Source organism: Psammomys obesus, unplaced genomic scaffold (genome assembly GCF_907164565.1).
Source record: "Psammomys obesus unplaced genomic scaffold, mPsaObe1.curated_primary_1811, whole genome shotgun sequence".
Taxonomy (NCBI): Eukaryota; Metazoa; Chordata; class Mammalia; order Rodentia; family Muridae; genus Psammomys; species Psammomys obesus.
This window is the reverse complement of record NW_026588368.1, coordinates 3,573,043-3,594,925: the sequence shown is the minus strand read 5'-3', so window position 1 is coordinate 3,594,925 and position 21,883 is coordinate 3,573,043. Positions and strand designations below refer to the sequence as shown.

At 45.2% G+C, this 21,883-nt stretch overlaps 1 protein-coding gene across 1 annotated transcript in view; it reads left to right on the top strand.

The window, feature by feature from the left end:
* Window positions 1–21,883, top strand: part of Cacna1c (calcium voltage-gated channel subunit alpha1 C) — a 184,150-nt gene that overhangs the window by 112,688 nt on the left and 49,579 nt on the right. The window contains exons 21-26 of the mRNA XM_055604274.1: window positions 9,334–9,441; window positions 10,148–10,200; window positions 10,473–10,619; window positions 12,135–12,336; window positions 13,827–13,985; window positions 14,545–14,655. Of these exons, the coding sequence (XP_055460249.1) occupies window positions 9,334–9,441; window positions 10,148–10,200; window positions 10,473–10,619; window positions 12,135–12,336; window positions 13,827–13,985; window positions 14,545–14,655 (780 nt within the window). The remainder of the gene's footprint in view (window positions 1–9,333; window positions 9,442–10,147; window positions 10,201–10,472; window positions 10,620–12,134; window positions 12,337–13,826; window positions 13,986–14,544; window positions 14,656–21,883) is intronic.

Below are 21,883 nucleotides of genomic sequence, written 5' to 3'. Positions count from 1 at the left end.
TGTTACCTATGTCTACAGTGCATCTCAGTCCTATCTAGCTCCTAACCCACCACCCCTGCTGGCATCTCCCATCTCCTTCCCAACTTCTTGTCTTCTTCTTAAATAACTCACAAACTAAGTCCGTATGTGCATGGCATGGGGTAGGGGCAGTAATCTGCTGGGGAATTGGCACCCTAACAATAGCCAGCCTCCACCCTTCAAAGAAAAATGGCTCCTCATCTCTCAGAAGCCATCAGCTGTCTTTAGCTCCTCAGCCTAGAGTCAGGGATCAGGAGTCCTTCCTCTTCCATACTGGAATTCTTAACTCTCTTGATAAAACTAGTGGGATTCATAAGGCTTCTTCATATATCCTTAACTTTGTTTAAGCTACTCAGTACCTCTGATTTTCCCAACTTCCATGCTCCCATCTCCATGTAAACCTTTAACGCTCAGTATCCTCCATGATCGCATTCTTTCATATGTGTTCTATTCTCCCGTTTTATTATGTTTTCTTTGGTTGCAAGGGCAGAGTTCCCATGTGGCTTCCTCACGCCCACTTCATTTCCCTGTCCCTTGTCTCCACAGCCCCATCACTGTAACACCTGTCTCCCTTCTCTACTTTCATCTATCCTCCTATAATCTATTTCCTCTTCCTAAGGGCCTTTCCCATCCACTACCCTATTGCTAGTTTCTGGACTTCCACATCTACTTCAGGATGAGTACACAAAATGCAAGTAGTAACAACCAACATATAAGAGAAAAATGCAATTTTTTTTTGTCCTGAGTTGGGGTTACCTCATTTAATATAATAGTTTCTGGATCCATCCGTTTCTCTACAAATTTCATGTTTTTATTTTCTTTACAGTGTACGTCTTTCTTTCACAAAGACGTATCTTAGTTGGGGTTCTGGTGTGGTGGTGAACACCATGACCAAAGGCAACTTGAGGAGGAAAGAGTTTGTTTCAGTTAATTTAGCCCATCATGAAGAGAAGTTGGGGTAGGAACTCAAGGCAGGCACTGAAGCAGAAACCATGGAGAAGTACTGCCTACTGGCTTGTTCTTCGTGGCTTTCTCAGCCTGCTTTTATTCAACTGAGGACTGCCTATTCAAGGATGTCCACCACCCCCACTGGGCTTTGCCCTCCCACATCAATCATCAGTCAAGAAAATATCCCACACACTTGCCTACAGAAACCTGATGGAAACATTTTCTCAATTGAGGTTCCTCTTCCCAGATAACCCTAGCTTGTGTCAAGTTAACAAACTACCCAGAACACTTGGCAGCTTCTTAATTTGATACACAGACATATCACTATTAGGCCATAAAGTTTTCCTTCTTGTTTGTCCCCAAGATGTCATGTTGATATTAATATCATAATGTAAGCCACAGTTTAGCTTTATGAGATATACCCATGGTCTTTAGAAATTTCAGCACTTGAAAGTCCAAAATCTGTTTAAAAAATCCAATGTTTCTTTAAAAGTTCCGCCTTTTAACTGTGGGCTCCTATAAGACTCAAGCTCAATTAGATACCTTCATATTCCAACAGGGAAGAGCCAGGTAACAGTCACAACCAAATAAAAGCAAAACTAGAATTAAGCAGTGTAAAAAGTTCAGTGCTTGATATGTGGACCTCACGCAGGATCTTCTGAGCTCCAAAGGGTCTGGACAGCTTTGCTTCTCCGGCTCACCTCTCAGGCTTAGGCTGGTCATCCCTTGGCACTGCTGTCTCCAGTATGCTGGGGTTCCCACTGCAACACTTTTACCAATGGCCTCTCCAGATTTATCCTCCGGGCCTATAACCCTTCTTCCTAGAGCCAACCCTCCACTGTTCTCCATGACCCCTTCTTGCCTTCAAAACCAGTACCACCGTCAGCAGCCAGCCTGAGAAGTAACATTAGCCATCTTTGGACCGCAGCTTCCGTGCGCCGACCCTGAGAAAATAATCACAGAAGATTCACCTCAGTGATGCTGGTCTCTTTGTAATCCCTGCTAATGTCTCAGCTCCAGATAACCAGCATTGGTTGTCCCACCAAAACAAAGGCTCCACTTTAATGGTGCTTGTTAATCATGGCTGATTCATCAGCTCCATCTGACTGGATCACAGGTTCTTAATTCAAAATATCATGCAAACATCCCTGGTAGTCTTTTCTTTCCTTTGAAGCATCATGAGCCAGGCCTCCATTGCCTGCACCTCTTTCAGCATTCCTGTCATCCAAGCTCCTATAACAGCCCAGGAAAGCTATGAGCACTGAATGGTTTTTCCAGCCCAAAGTTTCAAAGTCCTTCTACAATCATCCTAAAAACAACACGGTCAGGTCTGTCACAGAGAAAGTCCATGAACCTGGTATAAGTTTTTGTCCTAGTTAGGTTCCTGTTGCTTTGATAAACACTATGGCTGTATTTATCAGGGCTCTTTAAAGGAACAGGAGTGGTAGAATTATGTATACAGGATTTATTAGAGTGCCGTATGGACTATGGCCTAAGCAGTCCAACAATAGCTGTCTTTCAATGTGAAGGCTGAGGAACCTGTAACTTTTCAGTCCAGGAGAGTGAACATCTCAGCAGTCTTACTCTTCTGCTGGAGTCCCAGGGAAGTCCTAGAGGGCCGCTGGTTTTCGTTCTACATTGGATCCCAAAGAAGCAGGTTCTATCACCAGGAAAGGAATGCCACAGGAAAAAGATAGATGAGCTTACAAGTGGGGAGAGACACAGAGAAAGAGAGGATGCAGGCAAAAAGTAAAAGTTTCCTTTTCCTCATCCTTTTAAGTAGGCTGCCACCAGAAGATGTGGGCCAGATTTAGAGGAGATATTCCCACCTCAAATGATGCAATCAAGAAAATCCTTCATAGGTATGCCCAGCTACTTGGGTTTTAATTGATTCCAGATATAGTCAAGTTGACAACCCAGATTAGCTATCACAGTGACCAGAAACAACTTGGAGACAAAAAAAAAAAAAAAAAAAAAAAAAAAGGTTTACTCCTGCTTACATAATCGAAGGAAGGCAGGGCAGGAACCAGAAGGCAGGAACCGAAACAGATGCCGTGGATGGTGCTGTTCACTGGCTTGCTTTTCATGGTTGCTTGGCCTACTTTCTTATACAACTCAGGGCTATCTGCCTAGAGTGGCTCTGCCCGCAGTAGTCAGAGCCATTCCATATAAACCATGAATCCCACGTTATAGGCAACCTGATGGAAGTATTTTCTTCGTTGAGGTTCACCTTTCCAGATAAGTCTAGCTTGGGTCAAGTCGGGGAAAACAAAAACAAAACCAAAAACAAACAAACAAACAAAAAACAACAACAAACAGGACAAGATGGTTCATTGATTTGTTTGATTTTAATGGGACACCCAATATTTATTTTATAAAGAGACAGTGAATGCTTTCCAAAATGGGTAAGAAGGCCTTAGATTTCAGATAGCCAACAACAGTGTCACAGGCTAAGGAAGCAAAAGCTTTAGTTTTTTTAACAGCTAGTGTAATATGTTTCCTTACCTACCAGTCTAGAAGACTGAAGATCACAGGCAGGAGGATGGAATTTTGTACAATAGGTCAAACTTTTAAAAAATAGATTTAAATGTTCTCAACTTAAATAAGTTTTTAAGTAGTTATTATGTGATTTAAATAAGTAGTTATTATGTGATTTAATGGGCATGTCTCCAAGTAGAAATATTTTTTTTCAGATAATTCTTTTTAAAATAATTTTTCCTACTATTGAGGCAGTGGCCAACCAGGTAAAGAAGGTTTTACTCCATCAGCAAACACATACTCTTAACATTTTAGCATCTGGGTGAAATCGAATCACCAAGTTTTAAATAGTTTAGTTGATAAAAGGGTAAAATAGAATATCCTTGTTCTCTGGAATTTTTCTTTTTTAATTCTACTCAGGCATGAGTTTTATCTCAGGGTATTGAATTTTGACCTTAAGAATTTTTAATAACCTTTCATTACAGCCAATTTAGTCATACCGTTGTCATCTCTTTTTATAAGTTTTAAGCTTTGCAACCTTTATTGAAAATATTTCAATAATATTTTTATTAATTCTTTGAGAATCTCATGCAGTATATTTTGTTCCTATTCATCCCCACTACTCTTATTCCTCCAAGATTCACCCCATCTCCCTGTCCAGCCAACTTCATGCCCTGTTTGTTTGTTTGCTTGCTTGCTTGCTTGTTTTAACCCACTGAGTCTAATTTGTGCCACCCAAATACTCTTGGGTGTGAGGCCATCCCCTGGATTGTAGTTGATTTACAAAAGTTACACCCTTAAAGAAAATGGACTCTCCTCCCAACAGCTATCAATTGCCAGTAGTTCCTCATGTAGAGGTAGGACTTTGTGCTAAGCCCTCTCCTCCATGCTGGAGTCTTTCTTGCTTGATCTTGTTGAGATCTTGGGCGTATTGTCACAAGTGTTGTGATTTAATATGTGAAACTTCCCTGTTACACCCTTAAAACAGTTGCAGTCATCCTCTGCCCCTCACTCCTACAATCTTTCTGCCCACTCTTCTAGGGTCATCCCTGAGCCTTGGAAGAAGGGTATGTCTTATTGGAACAGGAATAATTAAATGGGGTAGGGGATTTGGGGGGGGTACGGATACATTGGCAGGGTAGGAAAGGGATAACTAACACTCATAGCCTTTTGAGAGACTCATATGGAAACCTACTACTGTGGAAGAGTCCTAAAATATATAATATACGCATATAAAAATAGTTTACATGGAGTTACCCAACAGAGGTAGGAACGGTGCCCTTATTAGACCTCACAGCATAGCAAATAAAGAGTCCAGTACTAGGAATGGATTCAGTGACCAGTGTGGTCCCATAAAACCCCACATATCACAGACTATTGTAATTATTCTTGGCTACCATCCAGAACTTGATGGTAAGACCCTACTGTTGGAGGTACCATATACTGGAGTCATAGAACATAGGGAAATCAAGCTGACCTGAACCTATAAGGAATGACTATCCTGGCAGGATTAGCCCACTGGTGCAAATAGTGGCATTAATGTCACTGGAATAACCAGCCAAAAAAAACCAAAACATCCCTTCACCTTTGTCCTTTGCACAGATAGAAAACACTACTAGTTTATCAGTGTCGATGTGTATAATCTAACACCCCCTGATTATTAGGTAAGTCCTTTTGGAAAACAGCAACAGATGCCAAACTTTCACCTATGGCTAAGAATGCCATCAGGAGGCATCAACGCCCTATGATGGAGATTTCCCTACTTTGCTACAAACCACCTATTTGGTGTTTTCTACCCGTGTACTTGAATATGCCTCAATTTATATGAAAATGTCAAAGAAAACACAAGAAGTTGAAACATAAAACATAAACAGTTCTGGAGATATTTTCTCAACAAACTTAAATTATTGTTAAGGATTTAAGTCTTATTATGATAAGCATTTAGGTATCGTCTCTGCTTAAAAACAATGGCTTGTCTTTTAGGTCATGGCAACTGGAAAGAGAATCAAAGCAGGCATTTTGTCTGTATCTTTTTTATCACCTTTACTTTTGGGTCATCTGCTTACCTTTATAGTAAAGATTTTAATCGTTTAACTAGTATTTTATTTAAAGTATTTCTTCTTTTTTCTTCTTCTTCTGTATTTTCTCCTTCTGTAAACCAGAAGGCACAGTCAGTTATTGCTCCAAGTACAATATCAAGAAAAATTATATTTATGTTGTAAATCTTGATGTCATTGTCTATCTTTAAGTAGGTTTATCAGTTTTCAAAATGACAGGTTGCTTTTTGTTTGTTTGTTTGTTTGTTTGTTTGTTTGTTTAGTTTCATAATTTTAGTGTCCTATTTTATCTAGGCTTGGCTAGATAAGGACCTTGAAATTTCGTTGTTTTTTTCAAGAGTCAGTAACAGTTACAAATAATCTTTAAAATACTCACATTTACATACATACATATAAGTCTTAAAACTAAGTACATGCCAAATATAGTGCTTGATACCTTCTTGAGAGATATATAAATGAAGTGGCCACAGACTTTGTTCAGTTCTTTTTAGGACACAAAGTGACACATAAAGAATATTGCGTAAAAATAATTACCATGAACAGACACAACACAACCATAATGAGCTTTTTAGTAGCAACCAGGTAGAAAATTTATATCTCAAAGATACAGAGCTTCACTTAAACACTGAGAAGGGCCTGGTGAAGGCAAAAGATAGTGAATAATTATGTATTACTTAGGCTAATGGGGGTAAGCCTGTAGAGGAATTTTAATACAGAACATGGATGTTCTGGCAAGATATCACATCCAAAAACCTTCTAGGTCTGTATGATCTGGCTGGCAAGAGATCATATCCAAAGATCTAGGCCTGTGTGATCAGCTGAAATACAAACACACCTTTAATCCAGGAGACAAAGGCAAACAGATCTCTCAGTTCAAGGCTAGCCTGGTATAGAGCAGGTTTCAGGTAAAGAAAAGCTTAGGTCCAGGTGTGGTGGTACACGTCTTTACTCCCAAACAATGAAGGTAAAGTTAGTTTGTAGAAGGAAACACCCGTGTTTGAAAGTGATGTCTAATTGAGTGGCAAAAAAGGTGATGAATCAGAGAAAGATTTGACAGAATAGGATATGCCCACTCTCAGGAGAAGAGAGAAGAAAGGGAAGCTACTTAGGGGCAATTAAGAAAAAGAGGCACACAGTTTTTACAGGGATAGTAATAGAGAGATAGGTCTTACAGATAGAGAAGACCAAATGAGCCAGAGAATGAGAAGGAACCAGAAGATTAGAGCAGATGGTTTGAGTTAGTTTGAGGCCAAGCAGAGAATTCGGAGGCTGGGAGCAAAGTCAGATTGAATAAGTTAAGCTGGGAGAGGAGTTTGAGCCAAAACAGCTGAATTGAACCAGCCAGCCCAGAACTCAGCAAGAACAAGAAAGGCTGCGCTTATTAAGCAATAAGTCACAGAGTCTGAAAACATTCTAGGCCTAGGTTAGATTGTGCGAAGGATAGAAGCTTCTAGGACTAGGTCTAGGTTAGCAGACAGAAGCAGTAAGCCTCCTGAGACAACAATTTTAACAGGTGAATAAAAGTTACTTTTACATAAGCCATATAGTGTTCGTAAGAGATGTTCAAATGAGAAGGGATAGTTTTGTTTATTGAATTTTTCATATGAAATTCTGACACAAATGTGTGAGAGATCATCTGGGCAGTGAGCCTGGGCATTTAGAAAGAGCTTTGCATCAAATCAAAGGGACAGGAAGCTAGATAGGAGAGTGAAAAGTCATAGGAGGAAACCAGAGCAGGAGGTGAGACTTGGCTGGTGGTTGCAAGTATAGAAAAACCATAATGTGCCATTAAGTAAACAAGTTTGATCTTGAAGTGAATATAAAGGTCTCAGGGGTAAGTCAGGAAATATAGGATTTGACTATCAGCTGTTAGGAGAAGGAAAATTTGTCATCCTGGGGAAACTGAAAGTCTGTCTTCCTCAGATTAGAAATTCTGGCCAGGAAAGAAAACCTCAGGCACAGATGTTAACATTTTAGCCACATGCTCTGTGTCCTTGGACTCTGAAGAAGAGTAGACAGCCCAAAGGGGTGTGTTTAAGGGGATCAGGTGAGCATCTCCCATGGTAACACCTATGGTGTCTTAGCATTTTTCCCTCTGGCTGTGATAAAATAAATACTCTGACAGAGGAGATCAAGGCAGGAATTATTTACTTCAGTTCACAGTTCGAGAGCACAGTACAGAAAGGCAGCAAAGTCAACCAGCAGGAGCCTGAAGAAGCTGGTTACATCACAGTAAGAGACTAGAGTGAAGAGCGCTTGCACTCAGCTTGCTTTCTTCTGTTCATGCAGCCCAGGACCCAAGCCCAGGCCATGTTGCTGCCCACATTGCTGTAGGGTTTCCCACCTCAACTAACCTAATCAACAGAACCTCTCACAGGCATGCCCAGAATTGTGCCTGGAAGATGTCTCCTAGGTGGTTCCAGATCCTGTCAAGTTATAACTAACATTAGCCATCTTTCTAGAGAAGAGAAAAAAAATGGTTCTGAGGAATGAGAAGGACAGGATAAGGCCAACAAAGGGCACACCTTCACCAGTACCCCAAGGAGAGGCGTAAGCCCTTGCTGGTCAAAGGAGACCAGAGAAGGGAGTCAAGAAGACTCCATCCCTGAAGAGGCTCTCGGTGCTGTCTCAGACAAGGTGAAGGAGCGGGTAGACGCTGCACTAGGGCACACCAAGTGAGAGATGTAAAGGAACTTCCCATCTGAATCAATCAAATCCTTCTCTCCCACTGACAAGGTCAGTCTTCCTGCCAAATTTCCCCCTTTTAACTTACAGTGTTCCTAAAGGGTAATCACCAGCAGCCGGGAGGTCCATTGAGATCTGGTAGCATGCAGAGTATAGAGAAAGAATATTGAGGAGATTTAAGGGGGGTATCCCAGGAGATTACCAGAATAAAAAGAAAAAGCAGCTCCTAACCCTCACAGGCTATAGTGGGCTGTCCGTTCTTCCAGCCTTCATGATCCACTGAAGCCTTAGTTGTGGTCCATTCATTGTAACTGTAAAATAAGGCCTTCCACAAGGAGCCAAAAAGGACTGACTGGTGCAGAACGTCCAGAATCACACACCCTGTAGACCTTTGGATATCAGTGAAGAGTAGCCCCAGCCAGAGATCTTCAATTGTCCATTGAAGATCAGTCTGGATCAGCCAGACTTCATAAGCTCGAGAGTGAAAAGGGACCAAGGAAAGCAAACAAGGGGGCTCTGTTTAGGCCACCACAATGTTAGGTGGAAACCACAGCCAATATCACAATGCTGAGTTTTCTTTGCCACCAAGACTGCATAAGCAAAGAATTGTATTCATTCTCTATAGGCTGAGAAAGGCCACTAAGGAAGGTGTTGGCTCTCTTTGCCAGGGGCTAGGATTTATGCAGGGATGGTAAAGTTAGTGACTTGTTTCTAGAAGGGCAGTTACAGGGCTGGCTCCAGGGAGTGGTGTTCAGGGCAGTTAAATTTCCCTTGTGTGTTCCTTACCTGGCCCAGCAAACAGATGTCACAAGGCACACTATAGTACTCTTCGATGTAGGTAAGAGTCAAAGGTAGGGTTAGGGCAAGGGAGAAGCCATTTTGAGTTAATGCTGTTTGGTCTTTTCACCTCTCAGGGAGGAGTGTAGAAGGACTTGTATCTCCGTTATCACCCAGAGTCCAAGCAGCTCTTTGCATTCCATGAGTGTCATCCCTGTGGCTCTGGAAGGCTTTCCTGGCCTCGGGAGCCTGGTTTCTACCACCTGGAGCATAGGACCTGCCTGCGCTGGGTTTGAAGGGGCCCAGGGATTGGTTCAAGGCTGCTTAGGTTGAAACCTTCTCCCCTTCCCATTTCCTCTTCGTATTGCAGCACGTGGTTCAGTGTGTGTTCGTTGCCATCCGGACCATCGGGAACATTGTCATTGTCACCACTCTGCTGCAGTTCATGTTCGCCTGCATTGGAGTTCAGCTTTTCAAGGTAACGTCTTTCCTTCTTCCCCTCTCATCAGCGTTCCCAGGGAAGGGAGTCAACAGATCCAAGAGGAGACAGCAGTCTGCGTCGGGTGTACCACAACCTACTTGAGCTTTCCAGACCAAGAAAGTAGAGGGGTGTCGGTTCTGCCTCTCCCAGCAAAAGGCCTCTGATTCTCTGCTGTGTCCCTTCAGTTAGCTGCCCTTCTTTCCAGATGTCCTTCATCCTCTGGTACCTGTGTTTCAGTTCTTGGCTTAAAGTCCATAGCAGTTACTAGCAATGGCGCCATGTCCACACTATACCATCGGGGCTGAGGCCAGGGGCCTGACTAGTTTCTTCTTTCCTGCCTCCATCTCTTTAGTTTTTCTGTTCTCTCTTCTGAAGCACTCTTTCTCTGCCTTCCACCCCCAGTGTATAAATTCCCACTGATTTCCTCCCATAAACTTCCTCCAGGCCCAGCTCCCCTCCCTTCTTCCTCTCAAGACCTTCCTGGAGAGCAGAGCCGTCAGAGGTTGGCGCTCCCTGCCCTTGAATCTGGGTACACTGTCAGCTCTGACTGTGAACCATGCCCCCTGTGTCTGGACTGTGTTCATCACCCCCACTATCCCCAAAGCTTGAACTTAGGCCTGTGCTACAGACATACTCACTGATCATCTTCTGCCGAATCCATCCCTTGAGGAGCGCCTCTGATCCCTTCATTCTTCTCTTCTAGGGAAAGCTCTATACCTGTTCTGATAGTTCCAAACAGACAGAGGCAGAATGCAAGTGAGTATAAGCTAGCAGGCTCCCAGAGCCAGGGCTAGTTAATTCAGGGGAGGCTGGTGGCTTGAGGGGTAAAGACTGTCCTCTGATCCACCCTGTTACCTGACACATGTTTGTATCGCCTGACATGTGACTCTATCCCTTCCTCCACGTTCTATCCACCAACTCTTCTGATGGCTGGAATGGTATGGTTGTATCCCACCCAGCATGCTGGGAATCATTGGTGGTGAAGATCTGGGACACCCCATGATTACCTCTTTCTCTTCCTCTCTCAGGGGTAACTATATCACGTACAAAGACGGAGAGGTTGACCACCCCATTATCCAGCCTCGAAGCTGGGAGAATAGCAAGTTTGACTTTGACAATGTTCTGGCAGCCATGATGGCCCTGTTCACCGTCTCCACCTTTGAGGGGTGGCCAGAGTGAGTATGAACACCAACACTCACAACCCTGACGTTAGAGGGTCGAGACACTGGCTTGTTAACTCCCTGAATTCTTCCCAGAGGTCAGACTTCTATTGTCCCCAGGCAGTGAGATTGTTTCAAGAACTCCTGTGAGATGTGATTCCTGCAGAAACTTAGACTTTCAGCTGGGCATGGAGAAGCACACCTTTAATCCTAGCACCAGGGAGACAAAGGCAGGTAGATCTCCAAGACAGGTGGAGCTCTGTGAGTCTGAGGTCAGCCTAGTCTGGGTAGTGAGCTCCAAGGCATCCAAAACTACACAGTGAGACCCTGTCTCAAAAACAAAAACAAAACAAAACAAAACAAACAAACAAACAAACAAAAAAAGCAGACACTTAAACTATTAGGGCAGAGGGTGCTGGGCGTTTCACTGAGGACCTTGTGTATGTTATACAAGCTCCGTGCCACTCAAGACACCTGACACGTTTTCAAAAACCCAACCAAAAATGGATACATTTTGAACTCTTTTTTCCAAAGCTCCTTGTGGGTCACAAGACTAGGAGTCTCTGAGTACAGAGAGAATGTCTCTGGTGTGAACCTTTGATCATTGCACAGGTGCCGTTTGCCACCCCTCCTCCATGTGTAGCTGACAAGGATGAAGGTAGATGAGAGGTGTCTGTCTGATTAGACTCCCTGCCATTCTCCCCGGAAAAAGCCTCGCCTACACTGACAGTGTCAAATGAGGAAGACGAAAGCTAGGGACCCAGTCCCTCTGCAGATGTGATACTTTCCCCACAGACCAGCTCATGAGCCTTCACACAGCACCGCGGGTAGCATGCAGTCGTTCATGTGGTGCTCTTTGGATCTTGGTTTAAACACCTATGTCTCCATACATGAACGGGATCTGCCGTATATAAGTGATACTCAGAGAATAGCCATATACTAGTTGATTACAAAGGAAGAGGAGGAAATCACCCTGGTCCTATGAAAAACAAGCTTAACTGGTCCCCTAGCCCAGACTGAAATGAGCGACAGACTTATGGATATACATAAGCATGATCTAAACCACTGCGGCTGGTGTGAATTATCCGAGATCATGTTATTTTTATTTTGTCTAAATGAATTTTTTTTTCCCTCGGATTTACTTTGTGTTTGGCCTCACCTCTTCGGAGGATGCCAGTTTACAAAGCTGTTTCAATATTTACCCGATCTTTCCGTATTTGAAATTTATGTCAGTGATGAATGTTGCAGTTCAATAGCTCCTGACAGTTTCAAAACACTGTGCATATATTGTATCAGCTGCCCTGTGAGATAGGAAAGTAGGGAATTATCATTTCCACTTGACAGTTGCGGACTCGGTGCCAAAGAGATTCATTCAGTGGTCTGCTTGGATGGGATTTGAGTCCAGCCCCTCTGGCCCCAGCCTGGACTATTTCCTTTGGTTGCAGGGGTCCCTGGGAGCAGGGGTGCCATCATGTCATGGAGGTGACACTGCCCCTCCAGTTCACTCTGTGAGCCTGTCTCCTCCTGCAGGCTGCTGTACCGCTCCATCGACTCCCACACAGAAGACAAGGGCCCCATCTACAACTACCGTGTGGAGATCTCCATCTTCTTCATCATCTACATCATCATCATCGCCTTCTTCATGATGAACATCTTCGTGGGTTTCGTCATTGTCACCTTCCAGGAGCAGGGGGAACAAGAGTATAAGAACTGTGAGCTGGACAAGAACCAGGTAGCTTTCTGGGAAGGAGAGGGAGGAAGCAGGGCCCATGTAAGGCAGGGCAAAAAGTGGCTTTCAAAGACCCACTCAGAAGGGAGACCAGGGTTTTTGGAAAGACGTGTGTGGAAACCAAGGTCCTCTGTTCTGTTATCCAGCAGAACAGGGTGTTTGCTCCAAATCCCTGCAGCAGAAATAGGGATCCCGCATTTCTCAGCCCTGATAGACAGCAAATCCTTGAAAATCCCAAGTCTTGAAAATGTGTTCAGTCAGAAAATATTTTCGAAGATTCCATTTAGCAGCACCTTGCTTCAGGCAATGTGGGAAAAGAAATGTATGTCGTACCTACAAATTGGTAAATTATACTGTGGCACAGTGTGTTGGCGCCACTGACAAAGGAGAAAGAAACTAGGAGAATGGGTCAGAGAGAGGGCTAGGGTGGGCTAGAGAACAGTTTTAGGAAACCACTTAGATGGCTTCTCAAGCAAAACAGGGTTCTGAGCAGCGGGTATGAGAAGAGAGTCCGAAGTGGGAGTGACACAGTGATACCAAGGACTAGAATCTACTCCATTAGCTTATGAGAAAGGGCTAGCAACTCCCTGGGTGAGTAATGTGCTCTTAGGGGTGGACATCAGTGTGGCACTCGGAAAGTCAGTTCCCTTTGCACTCTCAATGGAACCCATGTGGAAACATGTTCTTAATAAGGCCAGCTCGTGAGGACACAGCCGGTATGCCCAGCTCGATGCGTGCCTGGAAAGCTGGAGCCTTTGTGGGGTTTGATGTCCGCTACTTAGGTTTAGATTCAGTATTTAAGCTACTGTGTAGACTTAGTGTCGAAAGACAGACAAGGAGGAAAGCCAATCGGGAAGTGTAGACGAGGCATGTAGAGAGCCTGACATAGTGTCAGTTAATTGTAGTAAAGATGGAAAAGTAAGGGATGAGATTGGCAAGGCTCAGAGATGAGGCATGATGGCCAAGGGCCAAGCAGGCAGAAATGGCTTTCTGCTTCCTGATTTAGGGATTTGGGTGCTGTGCATAGAGGTGGGCTGACATTTTCTGTATTCCCAAGATTCTAGTTAGAACAAGAATTTCTCTCCGGACCTGTGTCTTCTCATCTTGTAGATGCTAGACAGTAAAGAAAGATTTAAGATAGAAAAACAAATTAGGCAAAAGGCACCTCATGAATGATCTGTGGTGTGGGACATAACCAGTGAGACTAGCTAAAAACTAACCAGTATTTGTCAGGCACCAAGCACTCGCTGAGCGACTCACTAGTCATTACCAGTTGGAGAAAAGGAGCTGAGCTCCTTGCTTGCAATCTAGGGAAGATTCGATGGAAAGGGCCCTTGTCCCTGATAAGGGATATCAGAAAAATCAAAAGCATTTTACCTGCCAAGAACCCCTTCCCAGGCTATGGTTTCACGTACGTCCTACCTTTTATTGTCACACACCCTTCACCTTCCCTACTCTTTCTCCAAGTACCTCAACGTCTTCGTTCCTTTCAGAGACAATGTGTGGAATATGCCCTTAAGGCCCGACCCTTGCGAAGGTATATCCCCAAGAACCAACACCAGTACAAAGTGTGGTACGTGGTCAACTCTACCTACTTCGAGTACCTGATGTTCGTCCTTATCCTGCTCAACACCATCTGCCTGGCCATGCAGGTCAGTCTATGGCGGGGCTAACCTAGGGAAAATGCCGAGGAAGGATGGAGTAGAAGGAGTTGCAGGGCCAGATCAAGTGGCCATCTGCCTGTAGCTGGGAAAGTCAGAGAGACAGAAGAGTAGGGGAAATGGAAGAGTCCCTTCTCAGGGATGAGGTTCCTCTGAAAACTTACAAAAGGATCCCTGGGGCCCTGCATTGATAACAGAGACTAGAGGGGATAAGGAACCAAGAGTCACCATCACAAGGAGTGTGGGAGTAGGTTTAACACCCCACTACAGGGAGGTCAGGGCTTGCGCCAGAAATCCGCAGAAGTCATCATGGAATCATTAGGAACTCAGATCTCTGCCCCCAACCCCAATAGGAGGCAGTAGGAAAGGTAAGAGCTTGTGGCATCTCCAGACCCCACCTGACTGCTACAGGTATGGCGGGCAGCTTTCTGAGGCCGGCTTAAGGAAGATCTCTGTGGAAATGGGGGCATCTACAAAGGTGGGACAAAGGTGATAAAGAGCCGAAGGCCTTCGGCCTTAGGTTCATGGTCTTCCCCTTCCCTCCACTTAGCATTATGGTCAGAGCTGCCTCTTCAAAATCGCCATGAACATACTCAACATGCTTTTCACTGGCCTCTTCACGGTGGAGATGATCCTGAAGCTCATTGCCTTCAAACCCAAGGTAGGCCTCTGAGAAAAAGCTGCTTGGTGGGATGGGGGTGGTTATGTGTCCGCTGGATGGGGGAGGTGAAGGGAAGAACATACAGGTGAAGGGCCGTCCCTTCTCTGAAGAGTGTCCTAAAAGCTACAGTGGCCAAGAAGGGGAACCAGGCCAACTCCTTGAAACATAACCTTAGCCCATAATCTTGTCCAGGACTAGGACTCACAGGAAGTAGATTCCTCCATGAGCTGAGCTATGGTCTCTCTATGAACTTTCTCCTTTCATTTCCCACAACCTGGCAAGCCAAACCTCTTCTGGCCCAGCCCTGCAGATCTAGGTCCCTGACTTACCCCTCTGCCGTTTCATTTGCCGTGCAGAACAAGCGCTTCTGAGAAGTCCAGGCTGAGCCATGTTTGCTCAGGGCCCAGGGCTCCATGCCACAGGCACCCCCTCAAGGACATTGCCATTGCTTGCTTTGTCCTCCATCGCAGGAAGAGCAGTTGCCCGCAGATTTCCTCATGTCAGTTCTTAAAAGCTGATGAGGGTAGTCAGCCTCATCAGCTCCAGTAACACCAGAGCAGGCTAGTGGAAGTAATGCCCGCTGTTCTTGGCCTTCATAGACAGGCCAGAATCCCTGGCATCCACTGGCCTGGGACTGAGGGCTACTTCAGAGGGCAGCTAAACCAGCAATGCAGTAGGCAGTGTGGCTGCCTTAACACTTCCTGGAGAATGGTGAAAGGGACGCTGGGGAATCACACTTAGAGGCTTGAAACATTAACCCATTTTCCAAGCCTCCCATCCCCTCCCCTCACCAGCTTTAATGGATGCAACACAGAACAGCCAGAGGCAAAATGACAAGTCTCCAACTATGTCACGTTTAGATTTTTGACTTGTCCCTGCATTAACTTGTTGTGGGGTTCCTCCTTGGCTGCTAGTATCCCTGCTGTAGGGAAGAAGGGATTGACTTACCCAGAATCGACTGCCCAAGTATTAAGAGAGCGGGCTGGTGTGTTCTCTGTCAAATGTAGCTGTTCACAAGCATGCTTCCATGGCATGCTTTTCAGAAAGAGTGGAGACAACACTTGAGTCACTCAAAGAGGGCATAAGAAATTCGTAAACTGCATCGTCCTTTCAACCACAGGACACCTAGGGATCTTGAATACTCTTCACAGACTCCTAATAAACCTCATTTGGTGCGATGATAATAATGGCATTTCCATGCGTTCAAGAAGGAAGTATGCTCTCTATAATGTTTCTTTCCAAGTTCAGACCCATTAGGGGGTAAATTGTGTCCCAGCCTGGAGAAGACCACCGAATTCTTGTGGCTACCTTCTGCAGGCCCCACAAGCATTGCTACCCACATGTCACCCTATTCCAGGTTCCCTGCCTGAGAATAGAGAAGTGTCACACCTAGCATCCTGAGCCAGGCCAGGAGAGCAGGATTGCGGGGCTTCAGTCTCACTTTTCACCTCTCAGGAAGTTGTCATCACTTTTACTATATTTAGTCTTCAGTCTCCCCACACTGGACTCCCATATGTTCCTTGTGTCTGAGGCGATCTCCAGAGCCTGCAGTGGACTTCCTGAACTATGTCTCACTAGCATAAGCATAAGCCCAAGCCACCTGCTCTGGGCAGCCCAGTGAGATTGACACCTTCAGGCACATCTTCGGGGACCTTGGCCTGAAACACACATTTGCTAATATCCAACAGATGGAGGGGCAAACCAGTTCATAAGACATAACCAATTGTGTTTTCTATTTTCTTCGATATCTAATTTTTCTGGCATGAGGAGACAGGATAAAATATGAGAGTCCCCCCCTCCCCCGCCCGGGTACAGAAGAGTGCCATCTCACACAGCCAGAGAATGACAAGGGGATCTCTTCCTGGAATTCCTCAAAGGAGACCCCAACAACAAAAGAGTGAAGGCTATTAGCGTGGGTGACCAGAGACAATTGACTGCTTTATTGAGAAGGAGATGATTTTCTGGAGGTTTCACCCTCCCCCAGTAGCACCACTCTGGGGACCAAGCTTTTAACACACGGTCCTTTGATGGACACTTAACATCCGATTGGCATTACCCGTGGCCAGTAATATAGCATCTGGGGATGTCCCTGATTAGATTGTCCCTGCCATATCCTGCTCATATCTGATTGGCTGATAGGTTGATCTATCAGTTTGGCTGTGCTTCTTGCTTCTATTTTTCTCTACAACTGATTGAAGCTGGCGGTCTTTTCTTCGTTCACATCTGTTTTCCTCACTACTCTGTGTAAAATGAGTTTACTCAAGAAAATCTCTGCCCTGAATCCGACTGCTCAACCCCATAAATCCATGCTTTGTTCACACACACACACACACACAAAAAAAAAAAAATCATAAAACTGTGAGATGTTAATATAAGTAAACGAGTTTGAAGACCTTCTGCCTCCAAAGACAACCTGGATAATGCAGAGGTGAACTAAGGAAAAGGAGAGGTGACTTAAACGACCCACAGGATGCTGAAGGAGTTCTGTTGTAGGGAAAACAGGCTAAAGAAAGCTTGATCCTTGATCCTGCATGAGTGTGCAGGTACAAGTTGGGGAAAAGGTTTGGTTGGGATGGTTAAGGTGCGATTAAATGGTTGTTTAGTTAGATTATATTCCTATCGTGACCAGAGGTATATCAATAATTGCAGAAAAACTAAGATAACTCTTACGGTAAACACTGAAAAAATGCCCAGTGTCTAAAAACAAATATAACAAATAGAAAATTTAACCTTTATAGCAATAATTAAACAAAAACAATAACATGAGAGATGTGGTGCAGTTACAATTCCAAAGGGACCCTACCCCCGGCAAGAAAATCAGAAGAGCGGGAGCCACACAGCAGGTCAGGGGGCTTGTTAGGATGAGCCTTAACGTTCAAGGTTTCTGCCCATGTTGGCAGCTCTGACCTGACTGGAGGGCAGCACAGGGCCTGGTGGAGCATGGTGTAGCCACAAGACATTCCACTCTTAGCAAAAGGACTGAGGGGGGGGGGGGGGGGTAATGTCGTCACTAAATGCAACAAAACCACAATTTGAGTTGATGAACCCAGGGCTGCACACTGTCCCCAGAACAATAGGTCTAAGATGCCAGGGGTATGCATGATGGAAGGCTTTTAACCTCTCTTCTTCCATGATGTTCTAAGTAGGACTGCTATTCCTGAGACTCACTATACTCTCCATGGCTAGAGGCATCCGTGTGAGGGCTGTAGTCTTCTGGGAAGCCTTTGGGGCACTGAGTAGGAGACTTGGGGACCAGTGTGTTGGTTATTTAGTAAGGAGTAGCCTCGTGGAGGACAAGCTGCCTGCCAGAGCCAGCTGGAAACACGGCACTAGAGTGTGGTGTCAGCATCGCGCTGATATCATCTGACGGTGAATCAGCTGTGAGGATGAAGACAGGGAATGAAAGATGGCTCAGAGTTTTCCAGTGTGCCCCTCAGGGATTGGACTGGTGCAACGATTCATTGAAATTGAGGAGAGCAGGGAAAGGCCAGCCTGAAGGGGATCTGGAGTTGTATTGGGTTTTTAAAAAGCTATTAAAATCGGGAACAGGCAGTCTGGACCGGAGACCTATTTTAGGAGTGAGTACTACGTACAGCCCTCCTAAGTGGAAGCTCCAAGAGAGCCGCCCTGGAGTCTCCTCATCCCAGAGAAGGTGTGGGTGGTGAGCTAACAGGTGGGACACTGGAGAGAAGAGAAGGAAGTGGGTGGAGACGATGTGGAGGCTAAGCGCTGGCCAAAACAAGAGATCAGAAAGAAGCACCGTGTCTCAGGCTGAAACGCTCTGTGGGTAAAGCCAGCTACAGAGAAGAAGGGGCAGGTGATCCGAGAGCCCCGACCCTACTTGAGGAGACCCTAGCTGTGCAAGCCCACACACTAGTCCCCCTCTGGGAGCAGTACCGAGAACTGTCTTTCTTCATAGAAAGACAGTTGACCTAGAAAGTTCAATTTAAACAACTTCAGGAGTAACTAAAAATATTTTCTTTTAAAGCTTGCACAGAAACTTAACCATTCTTTTTTAGGCTAATGGTCTTGAATCCCTTCTAGGCCTACAAGCCCCCATTTCATGATAAATATTCTGTAATGCCTTTTTAATTCCCAGACATTCAACATAAAATGTCAAAACTACAAGATCTCTTAGCCATAATGTCTAATAATCTCTTAGCCATAAAAGAAAGAGGTTGTGTATAGTTAAGAGATGCCTTCCCGACAGAAGTTGAAAACCTTAGATAAAAACTCAAGTTGCAACGGGCCAGTTTCATTTGTGCGTGGTACCCGGGAGTCCTGTGGCTGCAACACACTTAAGGCACAGCTGCCTTGTCCCCGCCCACTAAATCTGGAAAGCTGGCTTTGCCTCTGGAACCCTCTGTGCAACTCTGCTTTGGGTTCACAGTGCCCTCTGGAGGCCAATGCGTGTAACAGCGAGCAAGGTGGAACTTCTACAGCCTCTTAACTGAATTCAGTTGAAGTCTGCTCACCTGGGCTACTAAGAGTCCTTTGCTGCCAGTGGAACCCAGGGGCACACAGACTCGCCACACACGCTACTTAAAGGAATAGAAACAGAAAAGTGGAGGAAGGAAGGCACTAGGTATGACATGTCACAACCCCTTCCACGCCTCCTGGCCTCATTAGGGGAACGCAGGGGCCTGTGGGTGTACAGCCAGCCCCTGCTTGCTGTTTAGCAGCTGATTGGTAAGCAGGCTTTCCCCTGATTATTGTTTATTTGTCGTGTGCCCACGGACACCTGATGTGCACAGTGCCCAGCAGACGGGCACAAATGGGCTCATCAGGAGGGGCCTCCTCGCCACAGCTCCTGTACCCAGAGATTTGCATATTGTTGTAACATTGTGACAGGTTTCTTTCCGGCATGGTGCTTTTACCATGAATGATAAAAAAAAAAATAATTACATGACTTACATAAAGCCTTAGTGTGGGAAGGGAGGTATTAGCTATTACATTTAATTACTTAATGTGGAAATGTATTCACACTGTGTAAAAGCCCAGTGGGAAAGTACACTGTGGCTGCCTGTCTCTCATCCTGCCACTGGAAAAGAAACTGAATGCAAGAGAAGAGGGATTCCCAAGCCTATAGAGTGCTGAGGCATGAATTCAACCCACGCAAAGCAGTGGTCCTGGCTGTGTGGCCGCCGAGGACCAGCTCCTCTTGGGCAAGAAGAGCCTTCCGTGAAACAGGAGCCACCAGGAACCAAGGCAGTAATGGCAGCAACAATGAGCTTCACGCACTTCCTCAGAGCCAGACCTCCCATTACTCCCCATGCATGACACCAAGCAAACTTCACATGCCGGCAAAGGCACGCCCACTTATTATCCCCATGTCCCACGTAAGTAAGCCAAGGCACAGAGAGGTCAGACAGCTTGCTCTCAAGACTCGTCTCTGAAAGTGAAAGCAGCCCATCCCACTGTGCTGTTTGTCTTATTACCAAGATGGTTGCAGGTGGTTGAATCTAATGACCTCCATTGAATCGTGCCTTTGAAGTCAGGCCCCGGGACCAGAGGGGTGATAGGATGGGCCGGGAAAAGATGATGCCAAGCAGGGCAGAGGGGTCTTGTCTGGGTTTTGATGGCTTCCCCAGAGCCTGTGCCATCGCACTGTTTAGAGAGCTTGGCAGGACCAAGCTCTTTCCCCCTCGGGAAGGGCAGCCCGCTAGTGCTTGTTGGACCCACTCCGATTGCTGCCGGATCCTCTCATTCCTAGGCTGGAGGGCAGGGTGTGCTTGAACCTGAAGTTCTAAGGGATACAGCCTTCAGCGCCCTAATCTGAGAGGAGTCTTTTGCATAAACCTGTTTATTTATTCTAGCATGAGTAGGGAGAATCAGCAGTGTGATCCTCCAGCCTACTCTCGTGCAACTAGGGCAGAAATAGCTCCTGAGTCCCACCCCCCAAAGGAACTTAGCCCATAGTCCCCAGTTCCATCTGTTCCAGTGGGTTAGCTTCAGTTCCGTGGACTCCAGCCTTTAACGGTTTTGGTTCGTGGTAGCCCTCATCATGTGTGATGAGATAAATGAATTAATGCCTTCAATTTCTTCCAATGCAACTCCAGATCAGGTGTCTATGAAAAGCACACATTCCCAGGCCTATGTATTCCTCCAGCCATCCTGGGGGTACCCCATCACCATCCTAGGAAGGGCTTCTTTAGGGCAAGGGCCCAGCCCTGGCCTGCTCTTGCCAACTGTCCTGCAGTAACCAGCTTTCTGTGTGGGAAGCTGTCCAGAGCTTCTGAATTAGCACACCACAGGATGAGCCTGATGGGAAGGCAGAAATCCTCACTGCCTCGCAGACTGTAGGCCATGAGCAGCTGTGCGCTCTGTTATGCCTTCTCCATTAGGCGCCACTAATCTCCATGATTAGTTATATCTAAGTGGCACCCTAATGTAATACGATTTATATTATCTCTGCTTGGTGTCAGTTAACCATTGATTCCGTGATATTCCGTAAGATCAGCCCTTCACAGACCCAATGAGGCTTTGCCACAGCCACTGCTGTTTCTGTCTGGATTCAGCATCTCTCCTTTATTATCTTTTTCTTTCTTCCTCTCTCTCTTTTCCTCCTTTCTTTCTTTTTTTCTTTCTTTTTCATCATTCCCCTCTTCTCAGTATTCCTATTTCCTACCATTTGTGTGTTTTATGTCTCCTCAATTCTGCACTGTCTCCCCTTTCCCACCTACTTTAAGTGGCCTTTTTCACTAACACCATCTCCATCTCTTGCTTTTCACATAATTTCGGTGACTGCTGAATGTTTTTGTCATCTCCATTCTATGGCATCGAGTCTTCCCTCACCTGTGTTTTTGTTTGTCTTTTATGGTTTTTCTTTTTTTTAACTTTTTGTCTCTCTGTGTCAGCAGTCTCACATCTAGTCTCAGCTCAGATCTCCCATAGCTTCTCCTATGCACTGTGGCCTGGGAAGGAACAGCCCTGGACCAGTGCCTCTGAATAGACTGAAAGTGTATCACCTTCCATATCAGGTACCAGGAAGGTCCTGGCTTCCTCTTTGTTTCTTTGCTTGGCTTTGCCAAACCCATATAAGGTAGATGATGAAGGTAGACAAGAAGGAACATAGAATGGAAAAAAAAAAATAATAGCAATTAATAGCAAGGACATACTTTTTACCTTAAAATACCTGTGAATGAGTAACATAACTCTGGTGTACCAATGAAAATACATACAGAGTTGGTTTTTTTTTTTTTTTTTTTTTTTTTTTTTTTTTTTTTTT